Source organism: Equus quagga, chromosome 5, assembly GCF_021613505.1.
Source record: "Equus quagga isolate Etosha38 chromosome 5, UCLA_HA_Equagga_1.0, whole genome shotgun sequence".
Classification (NCBI taxonomy): domain Eukaryota; kingdom Metazoa; phylum Chordata; class Mammalia; order Perissodactyla; family Equidae; genus Equus; species Equus quagga.
In genome coordinates, this window is record NC_060271.1 from 6,944,877 (window position 1) to 6,958,542 (window position 13,666).

At 34.9% G+C, this 13,666-nt stretch overlaps 1 protein-coding gene across 7 annotated transcripts in view; it reads left to right on the forward strand.

Annotated features, from left to right (window-relative positions):
• TUT4 (terminal uridylyl transferase 4) overlaps positions 1 to 13,666 on the forward strand; it is a 116,139-nt gene that overhangs the window by 82,094 nt on the left and 20,379 nt on the right. For all 7 annotated transcript variants that reach the window (XM_046661304.1, XM_046661300.1, XM_046661302.1 and 4 more), the window contains exons 16-24: positions 1,680 to 1,783; positions 4,436 to 4,493; positions 4,581 to 4,684; positions 4,984 to 5,073; positions 6,835 to 6,948; positions 11,351 to 11,428; positions 11,569 to 11,746; positions 12,019 to 12,066; positions 12,151 to 12,233. In XM_046661304.1, the coding sequence (XP_046517260.1) occupies positions 1,680 to 1,783; positions 4,436 to 4,493; positions 4,581 to 4,684; positions 4,984 to 5,073; positions 6,835 to 6,948; positions 11,351 to 11,428; positions 11,569 to 11,746; positions 12,019 to 12,066; positions 12,151 to 12,233 (857 nt within the window). The remainder of the gene's footprint in view (positions 1 to 1,679; positions 1,784 to 4,435; positions 4,494 to 4,580; positions 4,685 to 4,983; positions 5,074 to 6,834; positions 6,949 to 11,350; positions 11,429 to 11,568; positions 11,747 to 12,018; positions 12,067 to 12,150; positions 12,234 to 13,666) is intronic.

Below are 13,666 nucleotides of genomic sequence, written 5' to 3' on the forward strand. Positions count from 1 at the left end.
TTAGGAGGCTGTTGCATAAGTTTAGGTGAGATATAATAGTGATTTGATAGAGTAAATGAAAGAATGTAGAGCCAATAGGATGTGCTGATGCATTACATGTTAGATGTGAGAAAAAGAAGGGAGTCAAGGATAGTTTCAACTTAGCAGGAGTGAGTTTTGGGTATGGGGGTGAAGAATCAAGAATTCTGCGGCCAAATATTTTATAAAAGTGTAAAGTGTTTTTTTATAATCAGAATGAATTTGTACTTTTAAAAGATCTGTTATGTGCTGTAAGATTCCATTTTTATTATATTTGCTAGTGTATAAAGTATTGACCAAATCTAAGTCCCTGTTATATTAAACTTATGCACATTTTTAATTGCTGATGAACACAGCTTCTTTTATGTCTCTCAGTTGTCATTGAATTTCAAGTAGGGCATCAGAACTGAATTGGAGGATTAAGTTTTGAAAATATAGAATTTATCATCTAAATGTGTAGTCTACAAGAATTAATAGGAAGGAAAGTCCAATCCTTTTAAGCCACCTTATGGCTTGTTTGAAGTGGCACCTGTTATTAAATGATGTTAACTATGAAGGGATAACTCTATTATAATTTATATCAAATGGATTAATCACTCACTTTTGGAGGAGAATTAATTCTGTGTACTACGGTAATAACTACTTGAATTGTGCCCTGAAAAAACTAGTTTCTTTTTAAGAGGTAAATCTCTAAATATTGATCTTGACTTTTTTTTTAAAAAAGATTGCCACCTGAGCTAACAACTGTTGCCAATCTTTTTTCCAGCTTTTTTCTCCCCAAATCCCCCCTAGTTGTATATTTTAGTTGTGGGTCCTTCTAGTTGTGGCATGTGGGACGCCACCTCACCGCGGCCTGATGAGCGGTGCCATGTCTGTGCCCAGGATCTGAACTAGTGAAATCCTGGGCTGCGGAAGCAGAACGCATGAACTTAACCACTCAGCCACGGGGCTGGCCCCTGATCTTAACTATTGGTAGTGATGTTGAGAATGAGTAAAAATACATGAATTTATGAGATAGTTAACTTGGTGATTATTGGGAGGTGGAAGTTGAGAGAGGTCTTAGGAACCATGTCTGTATTTCTGACTTGCGCAAGTGAGTAGATAATACTATTTGCTGAGAATAGGGATTACAGGAATAATAGTAGGTTTGAGGTGAAGTTGATAGTTTAGGTTTTTTTTTTTTGAAAGATTTTATTTTTCCTTTTTCTCCCCAAAGCACCCTCGGTACATAGTTATGTATTTTTAATTGTGAGTCCCTCTAGTTGTGGCATGTGGGATGCTGCCTCAGCGTGGCCTGATGAGCAGTGCCATGTCCATGCCCAGGATTCAAACTGGGGAAACCCTGGGCTGCCGAAGTGGAGCACACAAATTTAACGACTCGGCCACAGAGCTGGCCCCCGATAGTTTAGTTTTAACTTGTTGAATTTATGATGTCGGTGGAAAAATGGAAAAAGCAGTTAAATACATGGATGTGGGAACTTGTGCGAAAGATCTTGGCTTTAGATGAGTGTTTTGAAATTTCTCAGTATATCTACCAATGGTAGGTAACTTAATCCATAGAAGTGGACAAGATTATGTTGTATTAGGCCAGTAGTAGGTAATAGAAGACTCCTCTTTCCTGCTAATTATAAAACTTCTGAATTGTGTTTTCCTTTGCTTAGAAAAGGCAAGATTGTGCTTATTTGGTTCTTCTAAGAATGGATTTGGATTTCGTGATAGTGATCTGGATATTTGTATGACCCTGGAAGGCCATGAAAATGCAGAGGTAAGAGTTAGTGTTTGGAAAGGGATATGGAAGTTTGTTTTCTTCCAATAATGAATCTATTTTTAATTTTGTATGTAATAGTGATAATGTATGTTGTTCTTTATATAAATATATTAGCAATAGGAGTATTTGAAATGTAAAAATATTAGCATTACCATTTTAGAAGACATTTGAATATTTAAGTAAGTAAATTTACAGTTTCAGTAATTGTATAGTGCAAAAACCATGTCACTGAGAGTTACAAATGCTTTGTAATGAATTTTTGGAAAAAGTTAATATACCATAGAGTGGAATTTTTTTTATTAGAACCAATGAGAAGCTGGTGCTTCAGTTCAGTAATGAACATTGATCTCACTTGCTGGGTCTTTTCATCTCTCTTCCATTAGATGATGTCTTTGTATCACTAAAGATAGGAAATAAAGATGAACATCTAATTTATAAATGGATTGTGTTCTTTAAATTAATTGTAATTTTTGGCCACTCAGAACACATTATATTTCTGTAGAATTAATATTATAAATGATGTCTTCTAGGATAGCTGTTAGAAACTCATTTGGGGTGGGGAGGGGAACTAACATTTATTGAGTCCCCAGTATACACTTTTACATACATTATCTCATTTCACTCTTACAACCACCTTTGAGGTAGATAATTTCCCCCATTTTACAGATGAGGAAACTGAGGCTTTGAGAGATAAACTGACTTGCCCAAGTTCACCCAGCTAGTAAATGTTGGAGCCGGGATTCGTACCCAGGTCTGTCTGACTCCAGAGTTTATGCTCTTTCCGTTGTATCTCACTGCTTTTCTGTAATTTATTTAACCCATAATGTAGCTGAAATATAGTACTAATAGTACTGTAGAACCTAACCACTACTTTCTGAAATTGAAAGCTTTTTGAGTTCCACCGTGAGATGCCAGGAGCGGACCTTCCCCCAGAGCAGTCTCAGCAGTGAGAGTGGGTGCTTATGCTTTCCTTCTTTGTGTACCAGGCCCCAACAGTGGGAACGAGATTGCCCAAGTTCCAGTAAAGAAAATGACTGAACAGGGAAGAAGTGTCCCAGACCTTCCTAGCAGCAACTAGAAAAGGAGAGAATCCCTGTAGTTGCTCAGTCTTTTACCAGCAGAGCTACTGGTTTTAAAATCAGGGACTGCTTGCAAGATTGGGGTGAGGCCAAGCTTCTGGCATCTGTAGTGGTGTCAGTATAGCCTGTGTTGTATTATAAAAGAATTCAGTAGGATAGTGTACCTATGTGTTTTTGAAATACTTTTTCCAAAAAGGTGGTTTTTAAATTGTTGGGACCGTAGTGAAGATGGCAGTGATGCCTGGTAGATCCTTATTTCTGGCCCCAAGAAATTTCTTGTAATGTTAATTTACATCTTCTTGTTCTATAAAGAAACTTAAAATTTGTAGATATTTTAGATCTCCTTAACTAACTTCTTCTTAGTGCCATCTACTTAGAAAGAGACTACCCCTCTCCATTTTGAAGAGCAAGAATTGAGGGAATAGGAAATAATTTTTACCCAGGGAGAAGGTTAGGGTTTTAGATATCCTCTGTGTAAAATTCAGTAATCAGACCTGTAATCTCTAAGAGTTTGTATATTATCTGTGCCATTCACGTTGGAAAGTTGAAACAGTGAAAAAAAATAATTTTCTTCCAGGTGAACCATAATTGAAACTTATAATTTAGCATAAATTGTATCCTTGCATAATAAAGAGAAAAATAACATCTTTTATTATGTGTTAAGTAGTAACTAGAGATTCCCTTGAAATCTATAGCTAAAAAGAGCATGTTGGGGACATGCAAAAGTGATTTTAGTAGTAAGTGTGGGGATTGATGTATATACCCTTCAGTTTAATCCAATTAATTTATAATACCATTATCTTTCCTATTCCTTGTATCATGGTGGTTGTTACCATATTAACTCTCCTGTCTCTAGTTTTTAAAAAAACACGTTTAAATTTACAGAGGTAAGAATTTCTTTGAAGAAGTAGGTGCTGGTAATGATAGGATTATTTTTCTTTTCCTCATCAACATAATAATAAATAGCTCACAGACTTAAAGTCCTTATTTTGTGCCAAGCCTGCTGTTGAATGTTTTACATACATGTCTCATGTAATCATTCCAACTACTCTATAGGGCAAGAGTTTATAGTTATCTTGATTTTATAGAATAGTGGTATTAGGCTCAAAGGGGTTAAGAATCTGGTCAATGTCACACAGCTAGTCAATACTTAGTTCAAGATTTGAATCCAGGATTGTGTAAATTCAGAGCCTTATGTTCTTAATCACTATACTGTTTTGGCTTCACCAAAACCATCTCTGGTTGTTTATTCATGTATTTGAAAACGTTATTCCTCCTGTCTTTGTGCTTCTCAAACTTTAATATGAATGTGAATTACCTGGGTATCTTGTTAAAATGCAGATTCAGTAGACTGGGGTGGGGCCTGAGATTCTTCATTTCTATCAAGTTTCCAGAGGATGCTGATACTGCAGGTCTATGGACCACATACTTTGAGCAGCAAGGTTGTATAGAGCTTATGGTTGGAGAGTTTAAATGCTAGTATTAAATGCCTAGATTAAAGTAGAATTTACACAAGACCAAATTGGGTCAGACACACTTTAATTTATTATTTATTTCTTTTGTTTTTTAGAAATTAAATTGTAAGGAAATAATTGAAAGTTTGGCGAAAATTCTTAAGAGACATCCAGGTATGAATTTTAAATTCAGCTTTAAAACAACAAAATATTTTTTAGCTTCATGAAAATTATTTAATCTAGTCATTTTTTTTAAATCAGGTTTAAGAAATATTTTGCCTATAACTACTGCCAAAGTGCCTATAGTAAAATTTGAACACAGACGGAGTGGTTTAGAAGGCGATATCAGTTTATATAATACATTGGTAAGTTTCTCTTTCTGTATAGACCCAGGTATGTTTACCTGTCATTTTAAAAGTTCACAGATCATTGACTATATCTTTATGTTTGAAACTTTAAATGTGAGCTGTATAAGGAAAAAATATTTTATCAATCATCTTGATATTTCCTTCAGATTGAAGATTAGTTTTTGTTTGACTCATTTACAGGTATTTTAAGTTTTATATATATATATTCATTTTGAGTGTATTATATCTTTTTATCTGATTTGTAAATTTGATTTTAATAAATTTGAAATGTTTTCAAATATGTAATTATTTTTCAGGCTCAACATAACACAAGAATGCTAGCTACTTATGCAGCTATTGATCCTAGAGTGCAGTATTTGGGATATACTATGAAAGTGTTTGCTAAGGTATTTATGAAAAAGTTAATTATCTACTTTGTTCTAATACTCTTGATAGTTAAAGTGAAACATAGTGATGTCAGACTTGTTAAAAATATTTTTTCAGTTTTATTTACCTGAACTTTTAAAAAGAAACACTCAATGTTAAATGGCTTAAATTTATACCTATTAGAGTAGGATGAGTCTTAGTTTTTTCCTGTTTGTGCTTTGTTCCCATATGCAACACACTAGTAAATTTCTTAGTAGTAGAATTTCTGAATGCGGTAGTGATTTGCAACCTCAGGCGTGTTGGCATACTATCCTAGTTAAGAATCTCTGAGTTAGGAAATCTGGTATTTGGATTTAGTGGTAAATTTTTCTGGCCAAGGAAACAAAACAATACCAATAAAACCTTATGTTTCTCCTGTTGTAACACTTATAATACTGAATTCTGTTTCTCTGGAGGTGGAGACCTCTCTATCCCTAGTTTGGTGTAGTGCCTGCTTTACGGTAGCTTCTCAGTGAATATTTAATTTTGTGTTGGTGGAAGGGTTTTAGTAGGGGAGTGACTTGGTTACATTTTCATTTATTAAAGCCCATTCTTCCAACAGAGAGTCATATTTGTTTAGATATTCCTATACATGTCTTTGTAGACAGTAGACAGAGTCCGTCTTAGAAAAGAAAAGTATCCAACCACATACTCCAAATAATATTCGATACAGCTAGTTTTCTAGATTCACCTCACAAAATAACTCCAACATGATCGTTCTATACTCCCATGTAGTTTTGGTCATGAAACCAAGTGGTCATGTCAGAGAAATCATTCCTCTCCCTTGATATAGTATTAGCTAAAGCCTTACTTAAGGGAAGCCTCTGAGGATTCTTTTTTTAATTAAAAAACTTTTTTGGAATAGCCAGCATATTCATGTGATTCAGAATTCAAAAGGGGTTTATGGTGAAAAATCTCCCTGTCTTACCTATCTCCTCGCCAACCAGTGCCTCTTGCTAGAGGCAACCAGTGTTAAGTTCCTCTGTATCCTTGGGGCTGGCCCCATGGCCGAGTGGTTAAGTTCGCGGGCTTCGCTGCAGGCGGCCCAGTGTTTCATTGGTTCGAATCCTAGGCGCGGACATGGCACTGCTCATCAAGCCACGCTGAGGCAGCATCCCCATGCCACAACTAGAAGGACCCACAGAATACACAACTATGTACTGGGGGGCTTTGGGGAGAAAAAGGAAAAAAAGAAAATCTTTAAAAAAAAAAAAAAGTTCCTCTGTATCCTAGTATAAGCAAATACATAAATTTCCTACCTTCTTTTTATTACAGATATAAATACACTGAAAAGATTGTTTTTAATGGCTACATACTGTTCCATTGTGTGGATAGTTGTCAGTTTTTTAAACCTGTTCTTTACTGATGAGACTTAAGTGATTCTGATTTTTTTCTATTAAAACAATGCTACAATGAAAACCCTTTTTATTTAGTCATTTCACATATTTTTTGGCAGATGTGCAAGATAAATTCTTAGAATAGAATTAGTAGGTTAAAAGGAAATGTGATTTTGTTATTTTGACATTGCCAAATTATTCCTCATAGAGTTTATGCTCATTTGTACTCTCATCTGTAATGTATGAATGCCTGTTTACCCACAACCTCTATGACAGTTTGTTATTGAACTTTCGGATATTTGCTGCTTTGATGAGTTAAAAAAATGATGTCCCAAAGTAGTCAATACTTCTGTGTGGATAAGATTCTGAAGTTTTATTTTTAATCATGATACTATGTTTGTTTAGCGATGTGACATTGGAGATGCTTCCAGGGGAAGTTTGTCTTCATATGCTTATATCCTTATGGTGCTGTACTTTCTGCAGCAGCGAAAACCACCAGTTATCCCAGTTCTACAAGAGGTAAGTGTTTAAGACAACTGTTTAGGAGTCTCTTGTGACAATCGATCTAAACACAGTAGATCTTGCTCAGTTCATGAGATCGTGAAGGATCTTCCATCATGGACATCCTAAGTTTTATTCTTCCATTAATGGTATAATCAAACTGAACCTTTTTGAAAAGTCTGTTATGGGAGAATATAGACTACCAAAAGAATATTAACTGACAGAACTATTGAGTATCTTTTGCAACATTTTTATATAGTCTTAGAATGCTGCAGATGATTATGAAATTCTTGTAGCCATCCACGAGCTCATATAGTTTCTCAGATGCAAATACGTAAGTTTCTTCTCTTCAGTGTATTCTCCCTCCTCTTGCCTGGCAATGAAGTTTGATTTATTTCTGTGTGTATTTCAGTTAACTTTGTGAATTTGGTTGAGAGAAAACCCAAGGAAATTCTTCCTCATCTCTGTGAGGTCATGGTAGTTAAGCATGAGAATGTACATCAAATGAAACAGATTATACTCATATTCACTCAGATTTGGTGACTCATAGGGTCTCGTTTTGTGGCCAATTTATACTGTCTGAAATAAGTACGAAGGAGTTCTTAATCATCCATCTGTTCCTCCTCATTCCTGGCACAATGTGAATTTGCAAGCATTAGGGAGGATCCAGTTATCATTTCGTAGAAAGGTGGTTATTTTGAGATAGGAGAGAAGCATCAGAATTGTTTGGAAAATTACACATTCTGATTTCACATAAACTTTGATAGTCATGACAAAGAAGAAAATCACAAAATAGCAAGCCATGTGGTGGGTGTCATATGGCCTTAGTAAGTGTTAAAAAGTTCTAATGAATTCCATGTGGTTTTAGCAGTATTTCCTTCCCTCTTTTAAACAAACAGTGAAAGAGAAATAAAATTTTAAATATTCTTTCCTAACAGAAAATTTTGAGTTGCTGAATCTATGTTGAGTGATGTGTTTTTTAATAATGTTGTTTACTGTAGGATAGTTAAAATTTAGCATGAATTAATTAGGCCTGCCAAGGCCAAGATCATTCTCTGTATTAGTCTAATTGTTGTTAGGCTTTGAATTTGGGGATCTTATGCATAGTTACCCCAGTAATATCATAGCAGCCATTTGCCACTTTGACAGAATACTATGCTTAACCAAAATAGTTACCATGATTAACCAAAATGCAGTACAAATTTTGTTTTCCTGGTGGTTCGTGTTCTCTCATTATATTACCCATGGATGAGGAGCCATTGAGGCAGCATGATGTAATGGAAAGAGCAGGGCATGATTTTGGAGCCAGAGATAAGTAGTCTGAATACTAATTCTGTCATTGTGGCCTTCAGCAAGCTGCCTGACTTCCACTAGTCTGAGATTCATCCTCAGTAAAACTGTAATAATAGTAGTAGTAGTTCATTGTTGAATAAGGAACAGAGACATTGAATGCCTTTGAATATCGTAGGTGCTAAAGAGGTATTCATAAATGATGGTTGCTTTTATTGTTATTTTTATTGTTGTTATCATTAGCAGCGTTATTATTATTGGAAAAATGTAGGTAGGATTGCCATAGCCAACTTCAAGAACTCTCCCATTATCTGCTTAACAGACAGTGATTGATGAAATGAGAGACAGTCCATGGAATGTTTTCCATCATAATGAGCTCTGATTGTGGGGGGCTTTGTGATACATATGAACTGATGATGTGTGGATTTTTGCTTCTGGCGTTTTTTGCTTGTCATATGGGACCCCATTTTCCATTGCTCTGACATCATTTATGTATTGGTCATTGGCATCGATCAACTTTTAAGGGTAAGGATATGTTTAATGAAGCTGATGATCTTTGACTCCATTTGTAATTGCATCTAGACTTTAAGTGGGTAATAAATAAGGCTCTGCTAAGAATGTTTTTCATGTTCAACAATGAAAGTTCTTTAGGTCAAAAGGAGTTTTCCTAAGCAGAATGATTTTGCTGTGTTGTAGCAGATCATCATAAGTAAAAGTAAATTTTCACATAAAAATTAATACTAAAAGAAGATTAAGGGATGTTATTCACACTTGATATTGTGAGCTTTTATGTTTTTAGCTGATATCAGCTTAAAAATTGCAATTGAATGGATCAACCTTGAGGACGTTATGCTGAGTGAAATAAACCTGTCATAAAAGGATAAATACTGTTTGATTCCACTTATATGAGATACCTAGGGTAGTCAAATTCAGAGACAGAAAGTAGAATGGGGTTGCCAGGGGCTGGGGGGAGAGAGGAAATGGGGAATTATTGTTTAATAGGTTCAGAGTTTCATTTTTGCAAGATGAAAAGAATTCTGTGGATGGATAGTGGTGATGCTAGCACAGTAGTGTGAATGTACTTAATGCCACGGAAGTGTTCACTTAGGAATAATTAAAATGGTAAATCTTATGTGTATCTTACCATAACTAACAAATTGCAATTTAAATATAGCATTAGACATTAGAATATTACAATAAAGTAAGAAAGTAAATATGGGAATGTACAGGGTCACTCCTTGTACAAATGTGATTGACTTGTTTGGTGAGATTTTAGAGGGAAGACTGAGTGCTTGAGTGGAGAATGATTGGTGTTGAGAGAAAGAGAAGAGAGAAGAGAAAAACAGAATATGTGTGTGTGTGTGTAAAGAGAGAGGGATAGCATTAGTCCTTCTAAGGGCTGAAACAGAGTGGAAAGTTAGGCACCGTGAAACATGAGAGTTCATAAAAACCGACAAAACAGTGATTAGACACCCTCTAAGGCCCACAGGTCCACTTTACTGTGTTATCAGCCCACATAGTTGGGTTCAGATCATGGTTGTTACTCACGAGTAAGAATTCTTTTAAAAAGAATCAAGATCTAAAGAGGAAGTTTGTATTATTTCCATGTAATACTAATAATAACATCCTAATCTATGAGGGTAAATGTTATACTTTGGCTTCTTTAAAACCTTTATTTCTTTTTTGAGGGCAAGATCCCATGTCTTTTGTTTTAGATATTAATACCTATAATTGTCAGGCTCTCCCTTTTTTGTTTTATGAAATGTTGGTACTTTTGCTAGATGATTTTTGGTAACGGTATTTGTTTAAGTTGTATGTAAATATAAAAAACAACTTATTAGCTTAAGTTCCTAGAAACTTGATCTTTATGTAAACACGCTTACAGAGTAAATATATTCATTCAACAAACACATATTATGTTTTCTCTATATGGCAGGCTTTGATGTAGAGAATTTTGGCTCCAGAGATAAGTTATAGTCGTTACCCACAAGGAACTGAAATTAGAGGGGTCAGACGTATAGTTAGTTTTGTAAATCACTGTCCCATCTAAAGTGGAAGAGGAGCTGGGGACCACCTTATCTAGTGGTTTTAAAGTATTTTCTGGTAAGCTCTAGAAGCTCATTACTGTATCCGTGAGGAGTGGGTTAAGGAAAAGACGATATTTTTTTCTCTACTCAACCTTTTATCAGAGTGTCTCTGCTTTTATTAGTTTTACATATTGAGCTTCAAGAAAGGTTCTATTTTAGGAAAGGGTTCTATAGCTTAAAATAAAAATAAAATTTTAAAACAACTGACCTAATTTAATCTCTCATTTTCGTTGGGAAAACTGAGGATATAGGAGGATAATTTTCTTGTCCAGAATTGCTACTCGGCAGGACTAAGACTAGAAATGAGGTCTGCTGACTCTAAACTTGTTGCAAAGCATCTTTCTTAAAACTTCTATAGAAAATAAGTCTCAAAATTGCTTGTAGAGGTGAGTTGTGCCTAAAGAGTCATCTTATGGGATACTTTTCTTCTGGTAAAGTAGCATTATTCTCTCCCCCGCTCCTTCCTTAGGATGGTGAATTGTTATTCATAACTAATAATGAAGATTTTAACAATCTTTATCAAGATGTTAGAGAAAGCTACCTAGTTTTCTATTTAAAAAAATCAGTGTCCCAGGGCTTTTCAGCCTCAGATGATGCAGATAACTGATTAAAGGTACTGGAGTTCTTCTCCTAAACACACAGTTCCATTAATTTCTTTTGGGTACACAATCAATAGGTATTATCTATTATGTAATAATCTCTACATCTGTGATCTTTTGATGAAAATGCTAGGGTTTTTTTTTTTTAGTTTTACTTCATTAATCTCGGGCTGAATGTCTTTTGATAGGCCAAATAGGTAACATCAGATAACATCAAATGTGTCATTTGGAGAATCTGATGCTCTTAAAGTAATCCTTTCCCAGCTTTGATCTTTCAGATACATTTTATTCATTCATAACTTGGTATCACGTTATATCATCCTAACGTGTTCCTTTTGGAAGAAGTATTTTAGTATGTCTTTTATAGGTAAATTCTAAAATGATATGAGACTTAAAAGGAGTGGATGACCTGAAATCTAATAATAAAATTAATTTTTTATGCAGATCTTTGATGGAAAACAGATTCCACAGAGAATGGTTGATGGATGGAATGCTTTTTTCTTTGATAAAACAGAAGAACTGGTAACTTTTTCATAGTCTTTATGTTATAGAATGCTCACTGATACATGTTAGAATTTGCGTAATTTAATTTTTCTTGTATTTGGGGTTCATGTTTTGGATGGGTATAGACATCTCTCTCTCTCTTTTTTTCTCATTTGTAGAAAAAGCGTTTACCTTCACTTGGAAAGAATACAGAAACCTTAGGAGAGCTTTGGTTGGGACTGCTTCGCTTCTATACTGAAGAGTTTGATTTCAAGGAATATGTAATTAGCATTCGGCAGAAAAAGCTGTTGACAACTTTTGAGAAGCAGTGGACATCCAAATGCATTGCTATTGAAGGTAATCATTTAGCTGATAGTAATTCAGGAACAAAACAAAACAAAACAAAAAGCCAGAATTTCGTTTGGCCAAGGACATTGAGGGGAAAATTAAAACATGTTAGAATTTGGAAGATTATTCCTCTTGATTTTTGTCAGTTTCCATTCTTTATAATTTTAAAAGAATAATTTGCTGACTTACTCTCAATTACGTAGTATTAGACTCTTGTTAAGTGTATTTTATGTTACAATAAACATAATTCTTAATTAAAAATTAAAATGTTTCTTTTCTAGACCCTTTTGACTTGAATCATAACCTTGGTGCTGGAGTTTCTAGAAAAAGTAAGTTTTAAATATAGAAATCTGCTTTTAAAGGTCTTACATGTTAAGATCTGCATCTTAATTGTTTTCTTCTTTCTTCCATAGTGACCAATTTCATCATGAAGGCATTTATCAACGGAAGGAAACTTTTTGGTACCCCCTTTTATCCACTCATTGGCAGAGAAGCTGTAAGTTTATGTAATTTGAATTCTGAATCTTTTCTTAGAAAACTTTCTTTTTTACAGTACAAGAAGCCTAATTCTATTTTCAAGTTGGTGTTAGGAACAGGGAAAGAGATGGTTATAGCTCCCTGTATTTTTTCTTATTACACTTATTATACTTCATTATGAGATATCCATTTGCTAAATTTTGTTTCTCTCTTTAAATTATATCTCCCCCATTAGACTGTAGCTCCATGAGGATAGAGTCCATGTCCATAAGGTTCATCGTTGTATCTCTAGTGCCTGTCGTAGTGTCTGACACATAGGATGTACCAAATATGCATTTGTTGAATCAATGAGGGTGGATAGTCAAGACTCAGAATCCTTAAATTTTGAAATTGAGTTCTACCCACTGACCCTCTTTCATCTCTGGAATTCTTGATGAAAATATAAACAGAGAGGACAATACCGAAGAAATACTTTATTGTTTGCTGAGGCTCTGCTCTAATTTTGGTGTAGCCCTAGCAAGCTGAATTAGCTGTCATGAAACTGAGAGCCTTTCTTTTGCTTGAACTAGGTGGCATAGTGTCCCCCATTACTCTTGGTCTCACTCTGGCTTTTGCTTGTTATCTAATGGGAGGAGGTCTCAGTTTAACTAAGAAAGAAACTTCCAAGAGAGGAAATCTCAAGAGAGAAACCATCTTTCTGCTATTGCATAATGAATATCCTTGATCTTGTTCAGTCCAGTTGCAGCACTCTTTCTTTGGGGTGTGGCATAAGAAAAGCCGAGAGAAATTTAGAGCTTTTTTCCCTTGGAGTACTGGTTCTCAGATATTTTTGATTGTCCTGGCCTCTTAGAGGGATGATAATAATTATAATGGAGACAAATAAAACACCAGTAAAATTTGAAACAACAGAAAAGTTGTGTAAGAAGAAAATAACGAACAAAAGGAAAATCCAACAATAATTTTACTAACGTATTAACTTTTTTCTAAATTAGTTAATTTTTTTGAGGAAGATTAGCCCTGAGCTAACATCTACTGCCAGTCCTCCTCTCTTTGCTGAGGAAGGCTGGCCCTGAGCTAACATCTGTGCCCATCTTAAAAAAAAAAAGAAGCATAGTCAGATCAAAACAAATGTGATGATTCACTGATAAAGCATTCTACCTGGAAATTGTGGGAATTCCAACTATTAATGTGTATATGTGCACATGTTCAGTATGAATCTAGCAGTTTCACGCAGTCAGGCTTTTTAGTAGAATACTAGAGTATTAATAAATTGGAAATGTGCAATTTTAGTTTGGTTTTTAAGATTGGCACCTGAGCTAACATCTGTTGCCAATCTTTTTTTTTCTTTTTTCTTACCCCCAAAGCCCCCCAGTACATAGTTGTATATTCTAATTGTGAGTACCTCTCATTGTGCTATGTGGGACACCACCTCAGCATGGCCTGAAGAGTGGT